Source organism: Thalassophryne amazonica, chromosome 13 (genome assembly GCF_902500255.1).
Source record: "Thalassophryne amazonica chromosome 13, fThaAma1.1, whole genome shotgun sequence".
Classification (NCBI taxonomy): Eukaryota; Metazoa; Chordata; class Actinopteri; order Batrachoidiformes; family Batrachoididae; genus Thalassophryne; species Thalassophryne amazonica.
This window is the reverse complement of record NC_047115.1, coordinates 838,931-864,636: the sequence shown is the minus strand read 5'-3', so window position 1 is coordinate 864,636 and position 25,706 is coordinate 838,931. Positions and strand designations below refer to the sequence as shown.

The following is a 25,706-nucleotide window of genomic DNA, read 5'->3' as shown; positions in this document are numbered from 1 at the left end:
CAGACGGAGGTCCAGATTGTGGCGTGTGGAGCGTGTAGGGTACAGATCGGCTCCACGTGATGTTAAGAATGCAAATTATCAAATTTTGCTTTGATTTCAGAAAAGCATAAAGCTGGCGGTGCTGCAAAGCCTTTGATGTAATATAGTCAAAGACAATCATATGACTGTTTCTGCTTCTCTCTGCTTGTTGAATTTGAATTAACATCAGTGGATTTATTATTTCTGGAAATAAATATTAAACGTTATAACATTGAAAAACACACCAAGTGGCAAAGTTAATGAAAGTAAACTACCTAAATAATAAAACGGTAAAAACCTGTGGGTGAGGTGGGCGGAGCTACAGTTTGTGTGGATGGTGGGGGAGGACACGCCCCCAAGACAATCTCATCTCTTCATTTTACATCTCATTTCATTTTTAGAAAATAAAGTCTATTTAACCGTCTGATCACAGGTTGGTTGTTTGTTGGAATTTTCTTCTGAATAAGAACTGCTTTTATTAGTATTATTATTATATTTTTTAATTAAATATTATTTTAATATATGATTTTTCAGTGAATGTAGTATTTGAGCATCTCTTCTAGATTTCATGTGTCTAAACATAAATAAAAGATAAATGGACTGATTTCAGCTTTAGACTCAACAGCCTGCAGCAGCTGGAGATCAAACCAACAACCCTTCGGTTAATGTATAACCCACTCTACTATGTGGGTTTACTCACCCCAGATCTCAAACACAGGGGTCACCAGCCCTGGAGGTCACCTGCATGTTGTCCATGTGGACCTGCTGCAACCACAGCTGATTTGGCAGACCTGGAGTTTACGATGTCCTGATTGGCTGAGCATACCTAATGTAGCTAATTAGCAGTGGGCGGGGCAGTGAGAGCTGGAAAACCTGCAAGACAAGTAACATCCAGGAACTGGGTTGGTGACTCTGCCTCCAACATAAAAAACACCGACTACACCGACTCTTTTTACACTGATATTCTCCAAAACTCCAGGTGCCAGCAGAGAGAAATGACTCAACAAATGGTAGCCAGAAAGAAAACCTGCAGAATAACTATGGCTGCATCCCAGTTTAAGGGCTGCATCCTTCTAAGGCTGCATTTAGTGGCTGAATTCCAACAGCTTTGTCGTGTTCGTATGACGGCCGACTAGTGCAGCCACTGATTTGGAACTTTGTGGTCAAATTTCTACAACAAAATATCCAAGTTTCACAATGTATGTTTTGGAGACTTGCTGCCCCCTAGTGGTTGTATGAGGGCTATGACACTCAGCACCCCTTACAGTGCAGGACAAGAATCAACAGACAGAGTGAGAGGCTTTTTTTTTAATGTATTTTGTTAATTTGTAGAAAATTTGTGCGTATAAACGTTTATTTGGCTGTTTATTTAACTGGATGAGTGAAGCGTTCGAGTGAGTTTCTGCATAACGAGACGTGTGAGTTTGAATTGTTATGAGGAAGGGGCGTGGCCTCTCACAAGGGAGGAGCCTCACATGTTGCTAAGGTGACTTGACAATGCACGGTAAAGGATTCCGTCCATGTGACATCAGAAGTAGACATGCCCACTTCTGACAATGGCACGGATAATGTGCACTTTTGCGTGTGCATGTGTGTTTGTCCAGTTGCTGCCTGAGGACACGCCCCCTCAGCCCAGCCATGTTTGTCTGTTTGTGAGTGTGGCAGGTGGTCTTACTCACCATGTGTGCATGTGCACGTGCACACTTTCCTCACATGCTTCCTGTCCTCACTGTTTACGATCCCGTCAGAGTAAACAAAGACCGCGACCCGCAACGCACCACCACAGTCAGAGTGCAGCGAGTTGTTTCCGTGTCAGGTATGTCAGCCCGGAGGCCGCGGCACAGGCACACAAACGTGTGCACAATCTGCTAACCCCCCCCCACCTGGTGGATTAAAGCAAGAAAAGCACGAGTTGACTTTGATGAAAATATCTTATTTATTAATACGGTATTAAAGTTTAGAGAAGAAACCTTGGATTTGGGTTTGATGAGAGAACACCACACAGAGCAAAAAGTAAAGTTCAGCAACACAACCAGGAAGCAGAGTCTAAAAACCCGGGTCACAACACGTTTAAAGCCTCTTTGGTTCATCTTAAAGGAACAGGTTCCCCCACAACACCAAATTAAAGAAAAAAAAAATCGACAAATCCATAAAAATATTCAGTCCAAGAAATGCACAAATATGTTAGCTTCAATTTAACTCTAATGAATCACAATATTTCTGTTTGTTTTCTAAAAAATAGTTCAAAGGGTGCAGACATGTCACCCACGATGTTGCGATCATGTGATCCAAATCCAAGGTGCGTTAGCTTCCAGGAGGGACCAGCACCTACAAACTCCTGCATGAAAACATGTTTTATATTTTGCAGCCGGCGCTCTTGAACATGCAGCTAAATTCCACAATCGGCTTTGTGTCTGTGTGGAAAAAACTGAATGCTCTTGAGAAACTTTCAAAAGTAGCACTGTCACAAAGTGTGACTGCCGCCATGTTGCAGTCTGATAATTCACACGCTCGCACGCACACACAAAAGCCCAAACTATCCTGTAAAATCACGTCCAGTAAAGAACACTCAGGAGGGATTGTTTTTTTCTTTTTCATGGCAGTTATCAAGCTGCAAACTTCAAATTTTCCCACCTTCACGTCTCTGGATACCTGAGCTGCAGGCGGCTTAAAGTCTCGACTTTCAAAAGGAAAAATTCAGATTCAGAGCAGCCAAAAAAAAAAAGAAAAAAAAAGTAACTTTCAGTCAAGATTTTAGCAGCAAAGAATGACTTTACATGTTATTGTAAATATGGATTTTTAAAAAAGAATATTTGATCAGCAGACACAAACAGATCATGTTTGTCATCATCGCCGTCACTCTGATGCTCTGCTGTGTGGAATTAGTGTAAATGACTAAAAACCCATAAAAGTTTGAAATGCAGTGTTTGTCGAAGTTTTTGTTGTTACAATGCAACAAAAAGTAAATATATCTGACATCAACTTTGATGATAAGAATCTCCCATTTGTCTCAGAATTCTATGGCGTTTTTCCTCTTTTTTTTTAACCTAATTCCAGAAGTAGTTGCACCTGAACGGCAACATGAACTGCTAATAATAATAATAATAATAATAATCATCATTAATAATAAACATTCTAATTTCAGAGAATGTGTCCGACTGCATAAAGTGTTTTGTGTATGAACGATCACCTGAGTGCGTCTCACACAGAACAGGCGTCTCCACTTAAAGCTCGACTGGAGCAGAACAGTAGCCCTTGTTCCTGGCAGAGGTCGTGACCCCTCCCCGGCCCGAACCCGACACCCGGCCTGCCGGCTCAACGGGGAGCTGCGCCTGAAAGATGAGGAAATGGACCACCGGTAGTCCTGGTGTTAGCCCCGGGGGTTCAAAGCCCGCGTGCCTCACCTTACACACCTCGCTGATGCTCGTTAACGCCGCGTTTCTGCCAGATTCATTTATCGCACAGGATCATCTTCTTTTTTTAAGAAATACCCACAAGATAAAAACCAAACCTATCATGATTTTATTACATCCACCAAGGACGTAATAAAATCATCGGTGTTGATTTATTTATTTGTCTGTCTGTTAGCAGGATTACGTCAAAACTACTTCACAGATTTTGAGAAGATTTTCACCACAGATGGATATCAGGCCATGAAGACGCCTGGATCCGGATTGTCAGACGTCAGAAATCTCAGATTGCTTGTTACTGTTATAATATTATGTATATGAATCTGCTTGGACACCAGTTTTTTTTAATTTTTTTTATTTGATGTAGCATGATAACATGCTACTTTACATCTTTTACCTCAAATATCAGCGGGATCAAGATTATGACAGGATGTTGATGTAATTCACATCAAATTAAAAAACAAATCAAAAACCAATGAATTTGGAATGAGATGCACAGAATTTTACCGTCTTAGAATAACCCCCCCCCCCCCCCCCCCCCCCACAAATTTCATAAAATGTTTTGGGGACAACACATGACTGTAAATGCAGCAAAAGTCTTGGCTTTAAGGTTTTTCAAGTTCAATACAACCTCATAATGCTGCAGAGTCAAGACCAGCTCATTGCTCCCCCAAGTGGTCTGGAGGTCTTCTGTAATAAACTTGGAGTCTTTCTCTTGCATTCTAAGGCATTCTGGGAAATGAAATACTGACTGTAGTCATTATTTTTAAGACGTTCCTTTATTAGTCCTGCATGGAGAAACCTGAAGAGTAAAATGTAGAAGCAGAAGGCAGAATAAATACTGAGGCAAGGGAAAATAAAGAAATACTATATACTTTTTAAGCAGGACACAAAGATAATATATGAGGTGGATTGAACAAGTCTGGTGTGCAGTGATGCAGATTTAACAAAAGCATAGTGCAGTTTATTGACCTGGAATATACAACAGTAAATATATATACACTTACTGCAGGTTGTACCGTGGAACAGCAGCAGAAACCTGCGATACGTCTCCTGAAGAGACTCTGGATGAATCAGTCTGTTCCTGATGGAGCTACCCAGAGCTCTGTAACAGGTCAGACTGAGACTTTTAATACACAATAAATAAATACATAAATAATAATAATTAAAATACCGGAAATCTTCTAATTCAGTACAAGGCAGCCTCTGTTTTTTTTATCACACCTTCGTTGAGCATCTTATGTGGTGGGGGGCTTTAAACCATTTCAATGCCCCTCCCCAAATCCACCACTGTGCATCAAACTAACTGGACTATTCAGAAACACTTTTCTATCGTACGCTGTGTTCATGTGTCGACATGGAGGCATCAGCAAGAAGATATGTTGATTTAAAGTGAACGATGGCGACACACGTTTAGGGAATAACCCTGTTGTGTCTGATGATTTGCAGGCGTGAATGCAGGATGTTATAGTGACAAACTGAGTTTTATGAGCGACACGATAGCCGTTTTACATTAAAACTCAATTTGTGACTGTAACATCCTGCATTCACGCCTGCAAATCATCAGACACAACAGGGTTATTCCTATTCTAATCCAATTTCAACGTTTGCATGGGGGTTTTTTTCTGTAAGTAATTCAGTCGGCAAATCATTGTCAAAGGGTGCAGTCGGCTCATCAAACCTTACCGGAGCAGCAGTGTTTTCATGCCAAACTGGAAGTTCTGTGAGCAGACCTACAGATTTCTCCATCTCATCAGCTGCAATGAGTTAAAGCCACAGTAAATCCATCAATCAATCCAGTTAAATCCAGTTGTAGCATCGTCATGGCTGCACTAGTTTCTGTAGCGGTCAGGTGACAGCACAATTACTTACATCTGCTTAGCAGTGCATGTGGTCCACAGAGGTCAACCATATTTCATCTGGCAGAGCACACGCCCACGTTTCACCCAACTGAGGACACGCCCACATTTGACCTTGCAGAGGACATGCTCACGTTTAACCTGTCCGAGGACACGCCCACATTTAATCTGGTTGAAGACACGCCCACATCTAACCTGGTTGAAGACACACCCACATTTAATCTGTTGAGAACACGCCCACGTTTAACCTAGTTGAAGACACACCCACATTTAACCTGGTTGAAGACACGCCCACATTTATCCTGGTTGAAGACACGCCCACATTTAACCTGGTTGAAGACACGCCGACATTTAACCTGTTGAAGACACGCCCACATTTAACCTGGTTGAAGACACACCCATGTTTAACCTGGTTGAGGACAAGCCCACATTTAATCTTGTTGAAGACACGCCCACATTTAACCTGGTTGAAGACACACCCACATTTAACCTGGTTGAAGACACGTCCACATTTAACCTGGTTGAAGACACACCCACGTTTAACCTGGTTGAGGATAAGACCACATTTAATCTCGTTGAAGACACGCCCACATTTAATCTGGTTGAAGACACGCCCACATTTAACCTGGTTGAAGACACGTCCACATTTAACCTGGTTGAAGACACACCCACGTTTAACCTGTTGAAGACACGCCCACATTTAACCTGGTTGAAGACACGCCCACATTTAACCTGGTTGAAGACACACCCACGTTTAACCTGGCTGAGGACAAGCCCACATTTAATCGCGTTGAAGACACGCCCGCATTTAATATGGTTGAAGACACGCCCACATTTAACCTGGTTGAAGACACGCCCACATTTAACCTGGTTGACGACACACCCACGTTTAACCTGGCTGAGGACAAGCCCACATTTAATCTTGTTGAAGACACGCCCACATTTAACCTGGTTGAAGACACACCCACGTTTAACCTGTTGAAGACACGCCCACATTTGACCTTGCAGAGGACACGCTCACGTTTAACCTGTCCGAGGACACGCCCACATTTAATCTGGTTGAAGACACGCCCACATCTAACCTGGTTGAAGACACACCCACATTTAATCTGTTGAGAACACGCCCACGTTTAACCTAGTTGAAGACACACCCACATTTAACCTGGTTGAAGACACGCCCACATTTATCCTGGTTGAAGACACGCCCACATTTAACCTGGTTGAAGACACGCCGACATTTAACCTGTTGAAGACACGCCCACATTTAACCTGGTTGAAGACACACCCATGTTTAACCTGGTTGAGGACAAGCCCACATTTAATCTTGTTGAAGACACGCCCACATTTAACCTGGTTGAAGACACACCCACATTTAACCTGGTTGAAGACACGTCCACATTTAACCTGGTTGAAGACACACCCACGTTTAACCTGGTTGAGGATAAGACCACATTTAATCTCGTTGAAGACACGCCCACATTTAATCTGGTTGAAGACACGCCCACATTTAACCTGGTTGAAGACATGTCCACATTTAACCTGGTTGAAGACACACCCACGTTTAACCTGTTGAAGACACGCCCACATTTAACCTGGTTGAAGACACGCCCACATTTAACCTGGTTGAAGACACACCCACGTTTAACCTGGCTGAGGACAAGCCCACATTTAATCGCGTTGAAGACACGCCCGCATTTAATATGGTTGAAGACACGCCCACATTTAACCTGGTTGAAGACACGCCCACATTTAACCTGGTTGACGACACACCCACGTTTAACCTGGCTGAGGACAAGCCCACATTTAATCTTGTTGAAGACACGCCCACATTTAACCTGGTTGAAGACACACCCACGTTTAACCTGTTGAAGACACGCCCACATTTAACCTGGTTGAAGACACAAGCCCACATTTAATCTCGTTGAAGACACGCCCACATTTAATCTGGTTGAAGACATGCCCACATTTAACCTGGTTGAAGACACGCCCACATTTAACCTGGTTGAAGACACACCCACGTTTAACCTGTTGAAGACACGCCCACATTTAACCTGGTTGAAGACACGCCCACATTTAATCTGGTTGAAGACACGCCCACATTTAACCTGGTTGAAGACACGCCCACATTTAACCTGGTTGAAGACACACCCACGTTTAACCTGGTTGAGGATAAGCCCACATTTAATCTCGTTGAAGACACGCCCACATTTAATCTGGTTGAAGACACGCCCACATTTAACCTGGTTGAAGACACGTCCACATTTAACCTGGTTGAAGACACACCCACGTTTAACCTGTTGAAGACACGCCCACATTTAACCTGGTTGAAGACACGCCCACATTTAACCTGGTTGAAGACACACCCACGTTTAACCTGGCTGAGGACAAGCCCACATTTAATCGCGTTGAAGACACGCCCGCATTTAATATGGTTGAAGACACGCCCACATTTAACCTGGTTGAAGACACGCCCACATTTAACCTGGTTGACGACACACCCACGTTTAACCTGGCTGAGGACAAGCCCACATTTAATCTTGTTGAAGACACGCCCACATTTAACCTGGTTGAAGACACACCCACGTTTAACCTGTTGAAGACACGCCCACATTTAACCTGGTTGAAGACACAAGCCCACATTTAATCTCGTTGAAGACACGCCCACATTTAATCTGGTTGAAGACATGCCCACATTTAACCTGGTTGAAGACACGCCCACATTTAACCTGTTGAAGACACGCCCACATTTAACCTGGTTGAGGACACGCCCACGTTTAACCTAGTTGAAGACACACCCACATTTAACCTGGTTGAAGACACGCCCACGTTTAACCTGGTTGAGGACAAGCCCACATTTAACCTGGTTGAAGACACGCCCACGTTTAACCTGGTTGAAGACACGCCCACATTTAACCTGGTTGAGGACAAGCCCACATTTAACCTGGTTGAACACACGCCCACATTTAACCTGGTTGAAGACACGCCCACGTTTAACCTGGTTGAAGACACGCCCACGTTTAACCTGGTTGAGGACAAGCCCACATTTAACCTGGTTGAAGACACGCCCACATTTAAACTGGTTGAGGACACGCCCACGTTTAACCTAGTTGAGGACAAGCCCACGTTTAACCTGGTTGAAGACACGCCCACATTTAACCTGGTTGAAGACACGCCCACGTTTAACCTGGTTGAGGACAAGCCCACATTTAACCTGGTTGAAGACACGCCCACATTTAACCTAGTTGAGGACAAGCCCACATTTAACCTGGTTGAAGACACGCCCACATTTAACCTGGTTGAGGACACGCCCACGTTTAACCTAGTTGAAGACACACCCACATTTAACCGGGTTGAAGACACGCCCACGTTTAACCTGGTTGAGGACAAGCCCACGTTTAACCTGGTTGAAGACACGCCCACGTTTAACCTGGTTGAAGACACGCTCACGTTTAACCTGGTTGAAGACACGCCCACGTTTAACCTGGTTGAAGACACGCCCATGTTCCACCTGGCTGTTGCAGACAAATGGCTATTTTAGGGATGTGGGGATGGACCGGTTTCCTGCCTGAGTGGTTGCCATCCAGGTGGAACTGATGGTACCGACACCACTGACTGAATTCAGTTTGATTTCGATTTTGTGGGCTGATAAAATCTCGGTGCCTCCTTTGAGAAACTTGAAACACTTCCACAAATTTAGAACCATGAACATGTTTGATGTCCTCTGCTTCAGGTTATGTTCCAAAGTTTAAGACATAAAACTAAATATCGCTGTTTCCCTGAAGCTCGGACAACCTCTGAGACCACGATGATGATGATGATGAAGAGGATGAAGCCTTGTTATTACTTTTTTCCTCCTTCACTCATCCTCTGTGGTCTCCTGAGAAGGAGTGAAAACTTTCGCTCTCCTTCCTCCTACTCCTGCAGTGTTGGGTTTCCAGGAAAGGAGGTGTAAAATATCCGCCTGAAGCTTCCGCTGTAAACTGGAGGACACTCTCCTGACAGGCAGCTTTTTAAAAGCACAGGAAGCAGCTGCCCTCCACGTTTTCAGCACAGGTCACGAGCGAGAAGACCTTAATCCTCAAAGAGACTGAAACGGTGCAGTTTGTCTCTGATCTGAAAAGACCCAAACAAGTTTAAGACTCTTAAAAAGTATGAACACTTCAAAACTTTTTCAAAGGAGGACCATCCACATGTGTGGCCTCCAGTTAGAGAAGAATCCAGCATCTAATTTAGAGATTAAAACACTTTCCTGGGTTTCGGGACGCTCTCTGACGTCACGTCATTTTCCGGCGTAGAAGTCGCACCTGTCATCAATTGGAGTTGCACCTTTTCTTCTGTATGTGGAACTCACTTTAAAAGGCACCTTGACACTTGCACGGATTCGATCCCTGCACTGGCACGCAAACTCATCGCACACTGTGCATGGCTGTGTGCCAGTGCACAAAGAAAATTTAGAAATGTTCTAAACTTCTGACATGCATTAATTTCATGAACTAATTGTGAACATTGCACAACCTATTCAAAAACAGTGTGTCACTGCGTATCAATGCGTCTCATTGCGCGTAGCACATCTGAACGATTATGACGAGATGTTACATCCACAATAATCATAATTTTGCAGATACATTATCTAACGCATAAGAAGGAACTGTTTTAAAAAGTGGATTACAATATTAGAAATAATTACCTTTGAGTCAAGATTCCAAATGCATTATCCACCGCACAATGCGCAAGAGACAACCTGCAGCTGTACGAGATCATTTCTCTGTGATAGTGATGACAGGATGGTTTCATCAGCCAAGTTCTGAGAACAAATGCATCATCAGCTACAAAATGATTATTTTATATAGCGTGGCATCCAGCGGGACAAAGCAGGTCGCATTGGCACAATGAATTCTGTGGCAGTGCGGGGATCCAGTTAGTGCAAGTGTCAAGGTGGCTAAATGCTGAGACAGATTTAACAATGGACAGGAAGTCATTGAAGCACATGTGCACACCACAGCCTGTGCTGTCACTTAACATAAGGGCTTTTTAATTTTCAAAATAAGCAAGATGAAGAAATAATCACACATTGCAAAACATATTTGATATAATTTGAATGCATTTCAACAAAGTGAATTTCTGCAGGAAGCTTTCAACTTGTGGTGTGTAACATGAAGACTGTTAAATTCCAAAAATAAGCAACATAGATAAATATATGAGCACTGGACAACATATTGGATGTATTTTGACACAGATGAAAGATTGAAAACCCACAGAGTTGGAAATTTGGCATTTTGTGCATTGTTGTATTTCCATTTATTCTTTTATTACTGGAGTTTATTTTGTGTTGATTTTAATTCTTCTTCTCCTTTTTAATAATAATAATAATCTATATATTAAAAGCCGTGTGTGTGTGTGACTTAGGTCATGTAGAAAATGGGTAGAGCTGACATTTGCTGTTTGGTATGTTTATGAATTTTGGGTCAAGGCTGAACGCTGCCAAAACTAAATGTTGATAGGACTAATATTTTTGGTGAAATTAGGCATATTAGGAAACAACAGTGGATGCTGATGTCACCATTAATCAGTCCCTGGTAACCAGACAAACTCTGTACAAAGGAAATATCTCAACCTTGCCAGCTGTAAAATATGACACCAACTAAATGCGTGAAATGATAAATATCTTACTTGTGTGAAGCACCTGGATGCAACTCTGTTGTGATTTTGCGCTATATAAATGAAAACAAATTGAAATTGAAATATGATCATAATATGAAGCTGTTTTATGTTGTTTTTTCTTAGTCAACATTTTTAGACTCTCCAGCATCAGCGAGTTGAAAGTGGAACAGACTCGAGGTGTTGATGTGGAAAACGTCCGTGTGCACTTTGGAGATGATCTGATAATCCAGTCAACTTTTATGGCCTTCATGCTGTGACAGACAGACGGACCACATCGACACCTGTCTGGGACCACAGGCACAAACTAATGCAACATGCTTCATGACAGCCCCCCGTGTGAATCTCCTCCCATAACCTCTGAATTAAAAGATCAATTTATAATAAAGGTTTTTTCCTCCTGATGACAGTGCTGAGGCTGACTGGAGGTGTTTGGATCAAAACGGTTTCTGGGTAACTACAGATCAAAGACAGATGAGTTAATCAGTGTCATGAGGAGAAAGACATGAGACGCAGCAAAGACAACAACAACAAACTGCTAAATGATTTCTGCTTTGCCCTCTGACCTCAGCAAACCGTCTCCGTCAGCGAGGACACCAACGCTTTCTGTGTCCGATCTGAAACCATCACTTTCACAAGTCCGAAAAGATCGTTCAGGAACTGTGGTCAGAAGTCAACAACATCACCTGAAAGGGGCTTTGCGATGCATCGGAGTAAAAGTGAGAATTATGAGACATTAAGTGAAACCTTTTAAAAGGGTTTAACACATGTCTGATGCTACAGAGTCTGATGACGGCATCTCAAAAGGGATCTGATCCAGATCAAAGTCTTCACACTGACAATGCAGCAATGCCTCAGGCTGAGCAGGAGTCTCTCTCTCTCACACACACACACACACACACACACACACACACACACACACACACACACACACACACACACACACACACACACACACACACACACACACACACACACACACACACACACACACACAGGTCTGTTGGTCTCTGTGCAGCATGCAGTACGTTTGCAGAGCATCCAGAAAGTCTTCACAGCACTTCACTTTTTCCACATTTTGTTATGTTTCAGTCTAATTCCAAAATTAATTAAATCTTCACCTCTGAAAATTCAACACACAACATCCCATAATGACAACATGATTTTTGTATTTTTATTTTTGCAAATTATAAAAAAAAAAGAAAAAGAAATCACATGTACAGTGGGGTAAAAAAAAGTATTTAGTCAGCCCCTGATTGTTCAAGTTCTCCTACTTAGAAAGATCAGAGAGGTCTGTAATTTTCATCACACTTCAACTGTGAGAGACAAAATGAGAAAAAAAAAATTCCAGGAAATCACATTGTAGGATTTTTAAAGAATTTATTTGTAAACCATGGTGGAAAATAAGAATTTGGTCAATAACAAACAAGCAAGATTTCTGGCTCTCACAGACCTGTAACTTCTTCTTTAAGAAGCTCTTCTGTCCTCCACCTGTTACCTGTATTAATGGCACCTGTTTGAACTCGTTATCTGTATAAAAGACACCTGTCCACAGCCTCAAACAGTCAGACTCCAAACGCAACGATGGCCAAGACCAAAGAGCTGTTGAAGGACACCAGGAAGAACATTGTACACCTGCACCAGGCTGGGAAAAGTGAATCTACAATAGTCAAGCAGGTTGGTGTAAATATATCAACTATGGGAGCAATTGTAAGAAAATGGAAGACGTACAAGACCATTGATAATCTCCCTCGATCTGGGGCTCCACGCAAGATCTCATCCCGTGGGGTCAAAATGATCATGAGAACGGTGAACAAAAATCCCAGAACTACACAGAGAGACCTGATGAATGACCTGCAGAGAGCTGGGACCAAAGTAACAAAGGCTACACACTATGCAGAGAGGGACTCAAATCCTGCAGTGCCAGGCCTGTCCCCCCGCTTAAGATAGTATGTGTCCAGGCCTGTCTGAAGTTTGCCAGAGAGCATATGGATGATCCAGAAGAGGATTGGAAGAATATCATGTGGTCAGATGAAACCAAAGTAGAACATTTTGGTAAAAACTCAACGAGTCATGTTTGGAGGAAGAAGAATGCCGAGTTGCATTCCAAGAACACCAAATCTACTGTGAAGCATGGTGGTGGAAACATCATGCTTTGGGGCTGTTTTTCTGCAAAGGGGACAGGACGACTGATCCGTGTTAAGGGAACAATGAACGTGGCCATGTACCATGAGATTTTAAGCCAAAACCTCCTTCCATCAGTGAGAGCATTGAAGATGTAACGTGGCTGGGCCTTCCAGCATGACAATGATCCCAAACACACCACTCAGACAACAAAAGAGTGGCTCCGTAAAAAGCATTTCAAGGTCCTGGAGTGGCTGAGCCAGTCTCCAGACATCAACACCATAGAAAATTTGTTGAGGGAGTTGAAAGTCCGTGTTGCCCAGCGACAGCCCCAAAACATCACTGCTCTAGAGGAGATCTGCATGGAGGAATGGACCAAAATACCAGCTACAGTGTGTACAAACCTGGTGAAGACTTACAGGAAACGTTTGACCTCTGGCAGGTCACATGACCACTGCCCTCTGTCAGCTGACCAACATCATTCAGACTGATGTCACTCAAATTAATCATCAGTCGGAACACAGACGTCCAGGACTGTGTCCTCAACAGATGTACACACTCTTAGCGCTTTTCTTAACATCTGAAAATGACAGAAGAGGGCGGAGCTTAAATGTTGGCCTCTGTATACACAATAACCTGGATGGTCCTTCTTTGAGACTGCAGCCCTGATCTGGACGTGCTCTTTCTGTCATTTCATTCTTTAACATTATCACTTTATGATGTCACAAAGACTTAATGGGGATAAAATTCAGAAATATGGCTGCCCCCTACTGCTGGGTGGTGGTCTGAGCGGCGTTCTGGTTTAGTAACACGGCTCACTGTGACATTTGTTTGTTTTCTCAGACGTTGGTGTTGTCTTGTGAAACTCTCGGCCTGTATTTTTGTTTGAGAGGCTGACAGCGGCCTGAGGCGGCGCAGCCCCAACATCTCCATTACACAAGATCCTAAATGCTCAGGATTAGGATTAGTGAGACAACCTTTGATGTGCTGAGCTGCACCGTGCAACAGGAAGTGACAACACAGCTGTGTGTCTGTGCATCCACAACGGGCTGATTTCGACCAGATCCCGTCTTCAGAAATGTTTACATCACAGCTAAAAGACCACGGAGTCTTTTATGTGTAAAGGACACCGATTGATGACATGCAATCTGCATTTACGTGTCATCGGCGAGCAGGATTGTGTTGCAGTCACACTCGCAAATGCTCAGACAGAATTCTTTGGGACAACCTGGACCAGTATGTTCAGCGAATGAAATGCATCGAAAGTTGCATCAAGTTCGATTCTGAAAAAACAAAAAAACAAAAAACAAAAAAGCAAACAAAGAAACAACAACAACAACAACAAAAAAACCCCAAACAAAACAAAACAAAAAGTAACTATGCAAGAACTAACCAATGTCTAGAAGTAGAAGTAGGAACTACGATAAATTCTATAAAAATTCTGTTCTACTGGAACATAAATGGTTCAGAAAACAGTTATAACAAAACCAGAGACATAAACATGAATGTTTTGTATGTATTGTACAGGAAGCAAATGATGTAACTAACATGCTAACTAGCCCAGCTTTGCTAGTTAGCATGTAGTAATTTTGCCGAAAACAGCAAAATTAAGAATTAAAAAAAGAGTTTAACATGTAGCTGAGTGATTTTACACAATTTTTTAACTTTCGAGTTATGTTTGAAGAAACAATTAAAACCTATTACATCATTAAACTTGAGTGAACTTGGATATCAAAAGTAACAGAAATACTTTTTATAAAAATCTAACTTAACAAAAAGTTCTGATTGTCTAATAATAATAATAATAACAATAAAAACAAATGAAGGAGGATACAACAAAACCTTCTCCTTTAAAAAATGGAAAGAATAGGCCGTGTGATGATTCATGTGCTTGGACCTTTAAAAATACTACGCTAAAGAATCTATTTTGAAGGCAGCAAAGGGAAAATATGAGAGTTTATACTGAATATGTCAAACAGAATGTTTATGTTCGGCACGGCCTTCATGCACACTAATATACAGACAGAAACATCTGAAACGTTTGTTAGTTTTTCTTTTACACTGATGTTTTTTAATGTTCTTTTGAAATGTGGGGAAAAATGAGAGGACTCAGGTGTTTCCAAATTGTTAGCCTGTGTGAGTGACGTCCTCCAACCACAAACAAACAAATACATAAGATCACAATAATATTTCAATAACTTAATTACTGATCACAAACTTAAATTCTGCTTATTATTAGTACACTGTAACACTGCAACTGTAGGAAGCAATGCATCCTGGGTAACATTTATGGGCAGCTTCCCATTTCCAAGAAAATAGTACAATATACTGTAAATAGTGTTGAATTCTGGGAGTGAGCTTTGAATAAATGGTAGAGGCAGTAAAAATACAGGACACATGGAAGAGTACAGATCTGGACTTTCTTCAACTTGTTTTGGATCCATCTTAATCCTACATTCTGGACACAGTGAGTTGATTTAAATACCCTCATACATCTGTCTGGTGTTGTTGTACCACTTGTTTCCCTGGTAAGCGCACTTGATGAAACTCTATCATGAATGGTGAAGCATAGTGTAACTTCATGTAACGCAACTCTACAGCTTGACAGTAATGTGAGTTGCCTGAGTGGGATAACGTTAACCACACAAGGGCGCTTAAATTGTTTGGCTCTTTTATTTCATGTTCGCTGTGCATATCTGTATCAAGGTCAATCAAACACCATGATAAACTGTGAGCATTAACACTGTTAATGTACGATGGTACGGATGTTTGGGGTTATATGTTAATGTTAGTCATTGCGATCAGGATACAAGAATTGCTGTGAGAAAATGCTGGCTAGCTCATGCTTACGATGCAATAGGCCCATCTGTTAAACTCTTCTGCCAAAGCATTTGTTTTCAGTGTTGAACTGAGTCATATGAAACACTGAGCTAAAATGTTTGTGTTTTTGTATTGGCAGTTTTTATTGCTGTCGGATTTACTCCTTCAACCAGAGGGGCATCTATTCTCATTTTGAGCTTCTCACAGACCTTAATGTCTCCTGGAAGGTGCCATTTATAGAATGTAGAGAGCTATTGTTGAATACTTTTGGAGCAAAACTAGAAACAAAGATGTTCAGACGGTCCTCTCCCAGGCTGAGGATGCTGAGGTGACACCCCATCTGTCCAGCTGCTGATAGCCCATTTCAGAGAGCCCACGGATGGGCTCGTCCTTCTTGCAGATGTAAGTTTGTTCCTCTTCTTTCTTAAATTTTTATTGCATTGAATAATATTCTTACAACATGTATATATTTTCTGTGCCCTATAGTCATCGTGCACAGTGGCTGATATCGAGAAGACCCTCACCCTACCCTGGACTCCTCGCCTAATGCTGCTTGGTATGTATTTAGTGATTGAACACACTATTTATTTCACATCAGATGAGCTGAAGTTATATTCATCCCAGCAAAGCATGCATATTCATCCAATTAGAGATATTTTCAAGATGCTTTCGGAAATAACTCTAATTTTATATTTCAGGTGGGACAGAGTGTGTAAGTGCTCTGTTTTCAGTGTACATCATCTTTAACCTACAGTACTGAGAGGAGGCTGCCTGCACACTTGAATTCATTTAAAGGTAAGGCTTAACTCGTCCAAATGACCTTATTCGCAGCACTCACTTTGACATTAAATTGTGGGGTTAACTCTATTATGGTGCTGTAATGACATAAATTGAAATCAATCAATTCAATCAATTTTTTTTTTATATAGCGCCAAATCACAACAAACAGTTGCCCCAAGGCGCGTTATATTGTAAGGCAAGGCCATACAATAATTATGTAAAACCCCAACGGTCAAACGACCCCCTGTGAGCAAGCACTTGGCTACAGTGGGAAGGAAAAACTCCCTTTTAACAGGAAGAAACCTCCAGCAGAACCAGGCTCAGGGAGGGGCAGTCTTCTGCTGGGACTGGTTGGGGCTGAGGGAGAGAACCAGGAAAAAGACATGCTGTGGAGGGGAGCAGAGATCAATCACTAATGATTAAATGCAGAGTGGTGCATACAGAGCAAAAAGAGAAAGAAACAGTGCATCATGGGAACCCCCCAGCAGTCTACGTCTATAGCAGCATAACTAAGGGATGGTTCAGGGTCACCTGATCCAGCCCTAACTATAAGCTTTAGCAAAAAGGAAAGTTTTAAGCCTAATCTTAAAAGTAGAGAGGGTGTCTGTCTCCCTGATCTGAATTGGGAGCTGGTTCCACAGGAGAGGAGCCTGAAAGCTGAAGGCTCTGCCTCCCATTCTACTCTTACAAACCCTAGGAACTACAAGTAAGCCTGCAGTCTGAGAGCGAAGCGCTCTATTGGGGTGATATGGTACTACGAGGTCCCTAAGATAAGATGGGACCTGATTATTCAAAACCTTATAAGTAAGAAGAAGAATTTTAAATTCTATTCTAGAATTAACAGGAAGCCAATGAAGAGAGGCCAATATGGGTGAGATATGCTCTCTCCTTCTAGTCCCTGTCAGTACTCTAGCTGCAGCATTTTGAATTAACTGAAGGCTTTTTAGGGAACTTTTAGGACAACCTGATAATAATGAATTACAATAGTCCAGCCTAGAGGAAATAAATGCATGAATTAGTTTTTCAGCATCACTCTGAGACAAGACCTTTCTGATTTTAGAGATATTGCGTAAATGCAAAAAAGCAGTCCTACATATTTGTTTAATATGCGCTTTGAATGACATATCCTGATCAAAAATGACTCCAAGATTTCTCACAGTATTACTAGAGGTCAGGGTAATGCCATCCAGAGTAAGGATCTGGTTAGACACCATGTTTCTAAGATTTGTGGGGCCAAGTACAATAACTTCAGTTTTATCTGAGTTTAAAAATTGAAATTGAAAATGAAATTAACAATATATAAAGTTCACTTATGTAAACAATAATCATCTTGTCTGGTTGGTCATTACATCCAAATTACTTGTGATTGTTTATCAACAATCCTGTATGTACATATGTTTGGAATGCACCAATAGCCATCCCTGAAATATCATCACAACAGTTATCAATGTATTTGATTATAGGTTGACATCTGATTTTATTACCCAGCCATGCTCTATTATAGCAGACTTTATTTATGTCAAACCTCTGATCTCAGACTACTGTTTTTCAGGTGATACGTTGGGATCAATCCTGAAAGGTGAACCAAGGCCAGTCGTGCCACGGCCACTTCCAAGAGGACAAGCAGAGTTGTTCAAAAAAGTCGGCCATAGTGAATCCCCAGGTAGCCACTTTGCTCAAGTACCTGGTTGAAAGGTGAGTAAGAGCGCTCTACCCCAGCTTTTTTTCAGCCTTTTTTGAATTTTGAACTTTTAAGGTGTAAACTTTCACTTTATGTTTGAGTTTTCAGTTTTAAGTATAAGTTTGAATTTTGACTTTTAAGGTGCGAACCTTCACTTTGAGTTTTCACTTTTAAAATGTATATTTGAGTTTTGCTTTTAAGGTGTGAACCTTTAGTTTATGTATTGATGGAGTTGCTGATTGAATGAAGTAATGCCTTACTTTTAATAAATGTCCTTATAATTAATCATGTAAGTCTCTTCTTTTCCATAGATTTTGTATTGCTGCATTTTAGTTAAGTACATCATTACAGTAGGCTATATGTTGTATAGAATAAAGAATACACATTAAAATTGCTAATCAAGGTTACAGTTAAGACAGTGCTTAATTGGTTGTCATGAATACTGACAGTGATGTTTATTCACAACGGAAATACAGCATGGTACTGTATTTGAGATTACTGTTATAGTCCATTGCTAATGGGAGAAAAAAGAATATTGTTTCTACCCTGCCACTAGCATATTATAAATTAAATAAAACACAGCACTATATTATGTTTTAGTACTTAGTATTCTAACAGTAAGAAACTGTAAATTAATTAACAGTAACCAAACTGTAGAAAAACAGTAAAATACTGGCAACACTGCTGCCAGTATTTTACTGTGAATTCAAGAAAATACAGCAATATACTGTAATTCAGTGGCTGTTATGATTACAGTAACTTACTGTAAAATAGATAATTGTAGGAAACGGTAAAATTAACAGTAAGTTACTGGCAACCTGCTACCAGTAACTTACTGTTAATTTACAGGAGAATTCTTTACAATGTAGTAGTAGTACAAAGATAGAAAACATAAATGTCTTCCTGATGACAAAATGCCTTAATGGGAATATAAAGATTTTACTCGGTTTGTTGATTCACATATGAAGATTTAACATAGATAGATGGATGGATGGATAGATAGACTTATTTTCCCTTTCGTATGGCTAGCATACTGGCATACTATGTTACAATGCTTTTTACTCTTTTAAATTCATTTCATGAGGAAACGGAGCGTGCCGCGGCCTCAGTATCTGAAGTCTGCACTCTAAAACATTGCAGCTGTGTCTAGTTATGTCCACTTGCTACCTCTCGTTAACATAAAGAGCTCTTACAGGTTTTGGATGTTGAACTCAATTTGTAAAGTTGAGTTCATCATCCAAAACGAGAGGCAGCAAGTGGACATAACTAGACACAGCTGCAATGTTTTAGAGTCTGAGTCTTTTAGTGAAGCTTAGGGCTCGTGGCTGACGATCATCTTAGTATTTCTCTGTTTTTCTTGTTGTTTAATGCTGACAAATTATACTGTATTTGTTGTCTTTCTGATGCCTGATTCTGTTTTTTTCTCTCTGTTTGAGGTGCAGCTCCATCCAGAGATGGGTGTGGTATCTGTTTCTGAAACCCTCCTGTCCTGTGCACCGGCAACATTTCCTGTATATTCCTTTTGTGAATTGTTTTGTAATTTATGTCTGTATCATGGCCCAAGCAGAGGATCACCCCCTTGAATCTGGTCTGCTTAAGGTCTCTTCCTCAGAGGGAGTTGCTCTGGGGGTTGGTAAGGTTAGACCTTGTGTGAAGCACCTTGAGGCAACTTTGTTGTGATTTGGCGCTATATAAATGAAATAAATTAAACTGAAAAACAGATAGATAGATAGATAGACAGATAAATTCTTGAATAAAAATTCTCCTTGCCAAAATTCTTGATTAAAATATGTCAACAAATGGAAAAAATAAAAAAAATAAAAGCAGCTTCCAACTACAAAAAAAAGTCGTGAATTAAATGTATTTTCATAGCAGAAATAAATAAATAAATTGTTGATTTTTTTTTTTTTTAAGGACACCGAACTGATTTTTTTCTGGCACCGTGAACTCAGGTTGAACTTTTGTCACTTCGGTGGGGTTCCAAGTGTTTGTGTGTGTGTGTAAATGAGATTATTTTGTGACTTTAAGGCCATAAATGAAATGATTTAAGGTGTTAAAATCAACAGCGTTTCCACGAGCGCGCGCAGCCTGAGCGGTCACGTGTCTGTTTACCGTCTGAAATAATCTGAACCGTTATCATCTAAATCCAAACTGTTAATGAGCTGTCTGCCAGCTCAGGAGAAAAGAGATTTCATTCAAACCACAAACAAACAGGAAAAACTAAACAAAACCCTGAAATTTAATGTCGGCTCAAGTGTGTTGGACATTTTTCTCACATTTACGTGTTGCTGCTGGAAGAATTTCACTTCTTTAAATTGACCAATTTCATTACGCTATTTAACTCCAGTAATGCTGTGTTTTGTTATTATTTAATTTTAAACGCACCAGTTTTCCCCTCGTCTGGATTATAATCCGGGATTAAAATAGCATTTCATCTATTTTTTCTTCGACTTCTAAAACTTTTTTTTTGTGATGAGACGTGTGAGGCCACTGTCTTTCTTTTTAAAAATATATTTTAAATTAACTTGCAGGTTAGTATTGATGTCATTGTTTTGACCCGAAAACGGGTCCGTTTGCGCGTTAAAATTAAAAGCTGGCGACAGAACGAACATCTTCACTTTAAAGGCCAAAAACCAAACAAATGTAAAAACGGGAACTTAAAATGATCTAAAACCAGAGATTTATAGCGGGACTTTTTTCTCTCTTGGGTGTCGCTTTAAAATCAATTTGCGTCAACGCTGCTGCGTATAACGACGGGAAATAACCGGATAATTCATTCCAGAATCCACATCTGAATGAATGCAACAATGTAGAAATATCTTTATTTTATTACAAAAATTAAAAAAAATAAAATCCTTCAATTCTTAAAATCGAATAAATCCTTAAAATAGGAAAGACTGACAGAAAGCTTCTCCTCTGTAGAGTCAACGAATCCGGATTCATCTCGGAGCGGCACACAAACCTGTTTTTCAGCATCACTCATATAAACCCGAACCTGAAACACTGTGTGTGTGTGTGTGTGTGTGTGTGTGTGTGTGTGTGTGTGTGTGTGTGTGTGTGTGTGTGTGTGTGTGTGTGTGTGTGTGTGTGTGTGTGTGTGTGTGTGTGTGTGTGTGTGTGTGTGGCACTGCAAACTGAAATACGACAAACTTGTGCGTAACACCGTCACCCCCCCCCCCCCCCCCCCCATCCTAAATAATCCTCTCCTCTTCAATATTCAGTCCACGTCTCCACGTCACGCGTTGAAGGTGGGTCACGGCGCGCGCAGCTTGATGTATAAAACCCCCGCAGCCCGCGCGCTGTGGAGGAACAGTCGCCGGTTTTGCGCGCGTGCAGGAGACGGAGACGCTCTTTACGCACACGACCTTTGAACGCTGCTTCGCGGTAAGACTCCTTTTTTGAATGTTAAATTCTGTTAAACTTCCATCCTGTTCCTGTTGAGTGCTGCTGCAGCACACTGTAGACAAATTCTTTGCAGCTGATTTATTGCTCCATAAAAGTGCGCCGGCGGCTGAGCCCCCTGAACTGTACCGAGAGATCGACAAGCCGGCGCATGTAAACTTGTAAACTGTGACAGCTGCTCCTCAGCCGCACGAAAGACATGTTCCTCACGTTCCTCTTCATCCGTGGAAAAAAAAAAAGAAAAGAGACGAAAATAAAAATACCATGAATATTCACTTATTATTTTTTCAAATTATTTATTTTGGTGTCTGACATTTCAGAAAATGAGGATATAGTTAATATATCCTCAAATTTTACCAGAATAAACTTTTTGAATTTTTTATGCGTTAAATATCACCAATAAAAACGATCTACAGGATGAATTTGGCTCTACATTGGAACAGAAGGAGAATCTGAAAAGAAATAAAAAAGATGAGCAGGACGTCATCAGCTTCAGTCCCGTGAAGGTTTATTTTGCAGCAACACACAACCGAAAATGATCAACTCAATCATTTATTCATTCATTCACTCACTCACTCACTCACTCACTCACTCACTCACTCACTCACTCACTCACACCTCATCAGCTCCAGTTCACCGAACCTGTTTGTCTCTGGCAGTGGGGAGACACGCACAGAAAGGAGCAGGTCGGAATCGAACCCAGGACCTTGTCGGGCTTCAGATAAAAAAAAAAAAGCCGCTTCAGTTAATGAAGTAGAGAAAAGATTCATAACGCACATCAGTGAAACTAAACTGGTTCTTTGTGGCGAAGGCTGTTGAAAGATTTTGAGTAATCATGACGACAAACAAACAAACAAACGGTCACATGACCTTTTGGAGGAGGCGGCATCTCGGTGGCAGGGGTCCAGCTCGGCTGTCACGGGCTCAGCCTCCGCGGGACGGAGGTGAGTTCAGACAGAGTTTAGCTCCTTCCTCGTTTTTATGACGCAGTGGAGACTGAACGCGCTCACTCACTGTTTTATTCCAGCAGGGGGAGAGGAGGAGGCGTCACATTTGCGCTGAGTTTGGAACACGGCACACACGCGCCTTTTACGCACGGACGCAGGTGGATGCTGGCAAGCGACGCGGCTCAGACGAGATGTTCCCCCTGGCCCAGTTCGGGGCGCTGTCGTCTCTGGCCGTCGCGCTTACCTCAGTGCTGTCTGCGTTCCTGCTGCTGGTTCTGACCCGGCAGCTGTGGAGCCTCCGCTGGAGTCTGACACGGGACACGGAGAGCAGCCTGCCGCTGCCGAGGGGCTCCATGGGCTGGCCCCTGGTGGGCGAGACCTTCCACTGGCTGTTCCAGGTGAGAGAGTGTGAATGCGCGTGAGTGAGACGGAGAGAGGGTGCACGTCTGCTGTTTGTTTGTTTGTCTGTTTGTTGCTGTTGTTTTTTAAGTTCCACGCGGACCTTCAGGCGCTGCGGCGCTCGGATTCTCCTGCGCTCACAGATCAATATATCGACTCTTGTATGGAACCGATGAGATACTGACGATCAACAAGAAACGCTCTGAAAAGCCGCGCGTGCTCATCTGTTGTGACACGTGCGGGATTGATGCGCAGTGACGTAACGTTTCAACGACGTCTATACAACAGGAAAAGAACACGCAACCCCCGCCAGGTTTTATATATTTATCTGTTTTATGCAGTTATCTATAGATTTATGTATTTTAATGTTTTTATGGATCCAGTTGGGAGTCTGAAATAAAGTATTTATTTTTTTATTTATCTTTTAGTAAATTAATTGAATTAAATTAATGAAGTAAAAATGTATAAAATCTCAAGAGCTAACTATTTTAGTAGTAGATTTCCTTAGTCATAGCATTTGAGAACTATGAGGTAGAAAACAAAATACACTTTATTTTGTCTATAATCTGTTGAATCTTTGTAGCAATTAAACTGTAAAATATCAATCAATCAATCAATCAATTTTATTTATATAGCGCCAAATCACAACAAACAGTTGCCCCAAGGCGCGTTATATTGTAAGGCAAGGCCATACAATAATTATGTAAAACCCCAACGGTCAAAACGACCCCCTGTGAGCAAGCACTTGGCTACAGTGGGAAGGAAAAACTCCCTTTTAACAGGAAGAAACCTCCAGCAGAACCAGGCTCAGGGAGGGGCAGTCTTCTGCTGGGACTGGTTGGGGCTGAGGGAGAGAACCAGGAAAAAGACATGCTGTGGAGGGGAGCAGAGATCGATCACTAATGATTAAATGCAGAGTGGTGCATACAGAGCAAAAAGAGAAAGAAACAGTGCATCATGGGAACCCCCCAGCAGTCTACGTCTATAGCAGCATAACTAAGGGATGGTTCAGGGTCACCTGATCCAGCCCTAACTATAAGCTTTAGCAAAAAGGAAAGTTTTAAGCCTAATCTTAAAAGTAGAGAGGGTGTCTGTCTCCCTGATCTGAATTGGGAGCTGGTTCCACAGGAGAGGAGCCTGAAAGCTGAAGGCTCTGCCTCCCATTCTACTCTTACAAACCCTAGGAACTACAAGTAAGCCTGCAGTCTGAGAGCGAAGCGCTCTATTGGGGTGATATGGTACTACGAGGTCCCTAAGATAAGATGGGACCTGATTATTCAAAACCTTATAAGAAGAAGAAGAATTTTAAATTCTATTCTGGAATTAACAGGAAGCCAATGAAGAGAGGCCAATATGGGTGAGATATGCTCTCTCCTTCTAGTCCCTGTCAGTACTCTAGCTGCAGCATTTTGAATTAACTGAAGGCTTTTCAGGGAACTTTTAGGACAACCTGATAATAATGAATTACAATAGTCCAGCCTAGAAGAAATAAATGCATGAATTAGTTTTTCAGCATCACTCTGAGACAAGACCTTTCTAATTTTAGAGATATTGCGTAAATGCAAAAAAGCAGTCTTACATATTTGTTTAATATGCGCATTGAATGACATATCCTGATCAAAAATGACTCCAAGATTTCTCACAGTATTACTAGAGGTCAGGGTAATGCCATCCAGAGTAAAGATCTGGTTAGACACCATGTTTCTAAGATTTGTGGGGCCAAGTACAACAACTTCAGTTTTATCTGAGTTTAAAAGCAGGAAATTAGAGGTCATCCATGTCCTTATGTCTGTAAGACAATCCTGCAGTTTAGCTAATTGGTGTGTGTCCTCTGGCTTCATGGATAGATAAAGCTGGGTATCATCTGCGTAACAATGAAAATTTAAGCAATACCGTCTAATAATACTGCCTAAGGGAAGCATGTATAAAGTGAATAAAATTGGTCCTAGCACAGAACCTTGTGGAACTCCATAATTAACCTTAGTCTGTGAAGAAGATTCCCCATTTACATGAACAAATTGTAATCTATTAGATAAATATGATTCAAACCACCGCAGCGCAGTGCCTTTAATACCTATGGCATGCTCTAATCTCTGTAATAAATTTTTATGGTCAACAGTATCAAAAGCAGCACTGAGGTCTAACAGAACAAGCACAGAGATGAGTCCACTGTTTGAGGCCATAAGAAGATCATTTGTAACCTTCACTAATGCTGTTTCTGTACTATGATGAATTCTAAAACCTGACTGAAACTCTTCAAATAGACCATTCCTCTGCAGATGATCAGTTAGCTGTTTTACAACTACCCTTTCAAGAATTTTTGAGAGAAAAGGAAGGTTGGAGATTGGCCTATAATTAGCTAAGATAGCTGGGTCAAGTGATGGCTTTTTAAGTAATGGTTTAATTACTGCCACCTTAAAAGCCTGTGGTACATAGCCAACTAATAAAGATAGATTGATCATATTTAAGATTGAAGCATTAAATAATGGTAGGGCTTCCTTGAGCAGCCTGGTAGGAATGGGGTCTAATAGACATGTTGATGGTTTGGATGAAGTAACTAATGAAAATAACTCAGACAGAACAATCTGAGAGAAAGAGTCTAACCAAA

At 41.4% G+C, this 25,706-nt stretch overlaps 1 protein-coding gene across 1 annotated transcript in view; it reads left to right on the top strand.

The window, feature by feature from the left end:
• The first annotated feature begins 22,713 nt into the window (after nt 1–22,713).
• The window catches only part of LOC117523917 (cytochrome P450 26C1), a 32,302-nt gene continuing 29,309 nt past the window's right edge, over nt 22,714–25,706 (top strand). Inside the window, exon 1 of the mRNA XM_034185539.1 lies at nt 22,714–23,097. Within this exon, the coding sequence (XP_034041430.1) occupies nt 22,891–23,097 (207 nt within the window). The 5' untranslated portion in view covers nt 22,714–22,890. The remainder of the gene's footprint in view (nt 23,098–25,706) is intronic.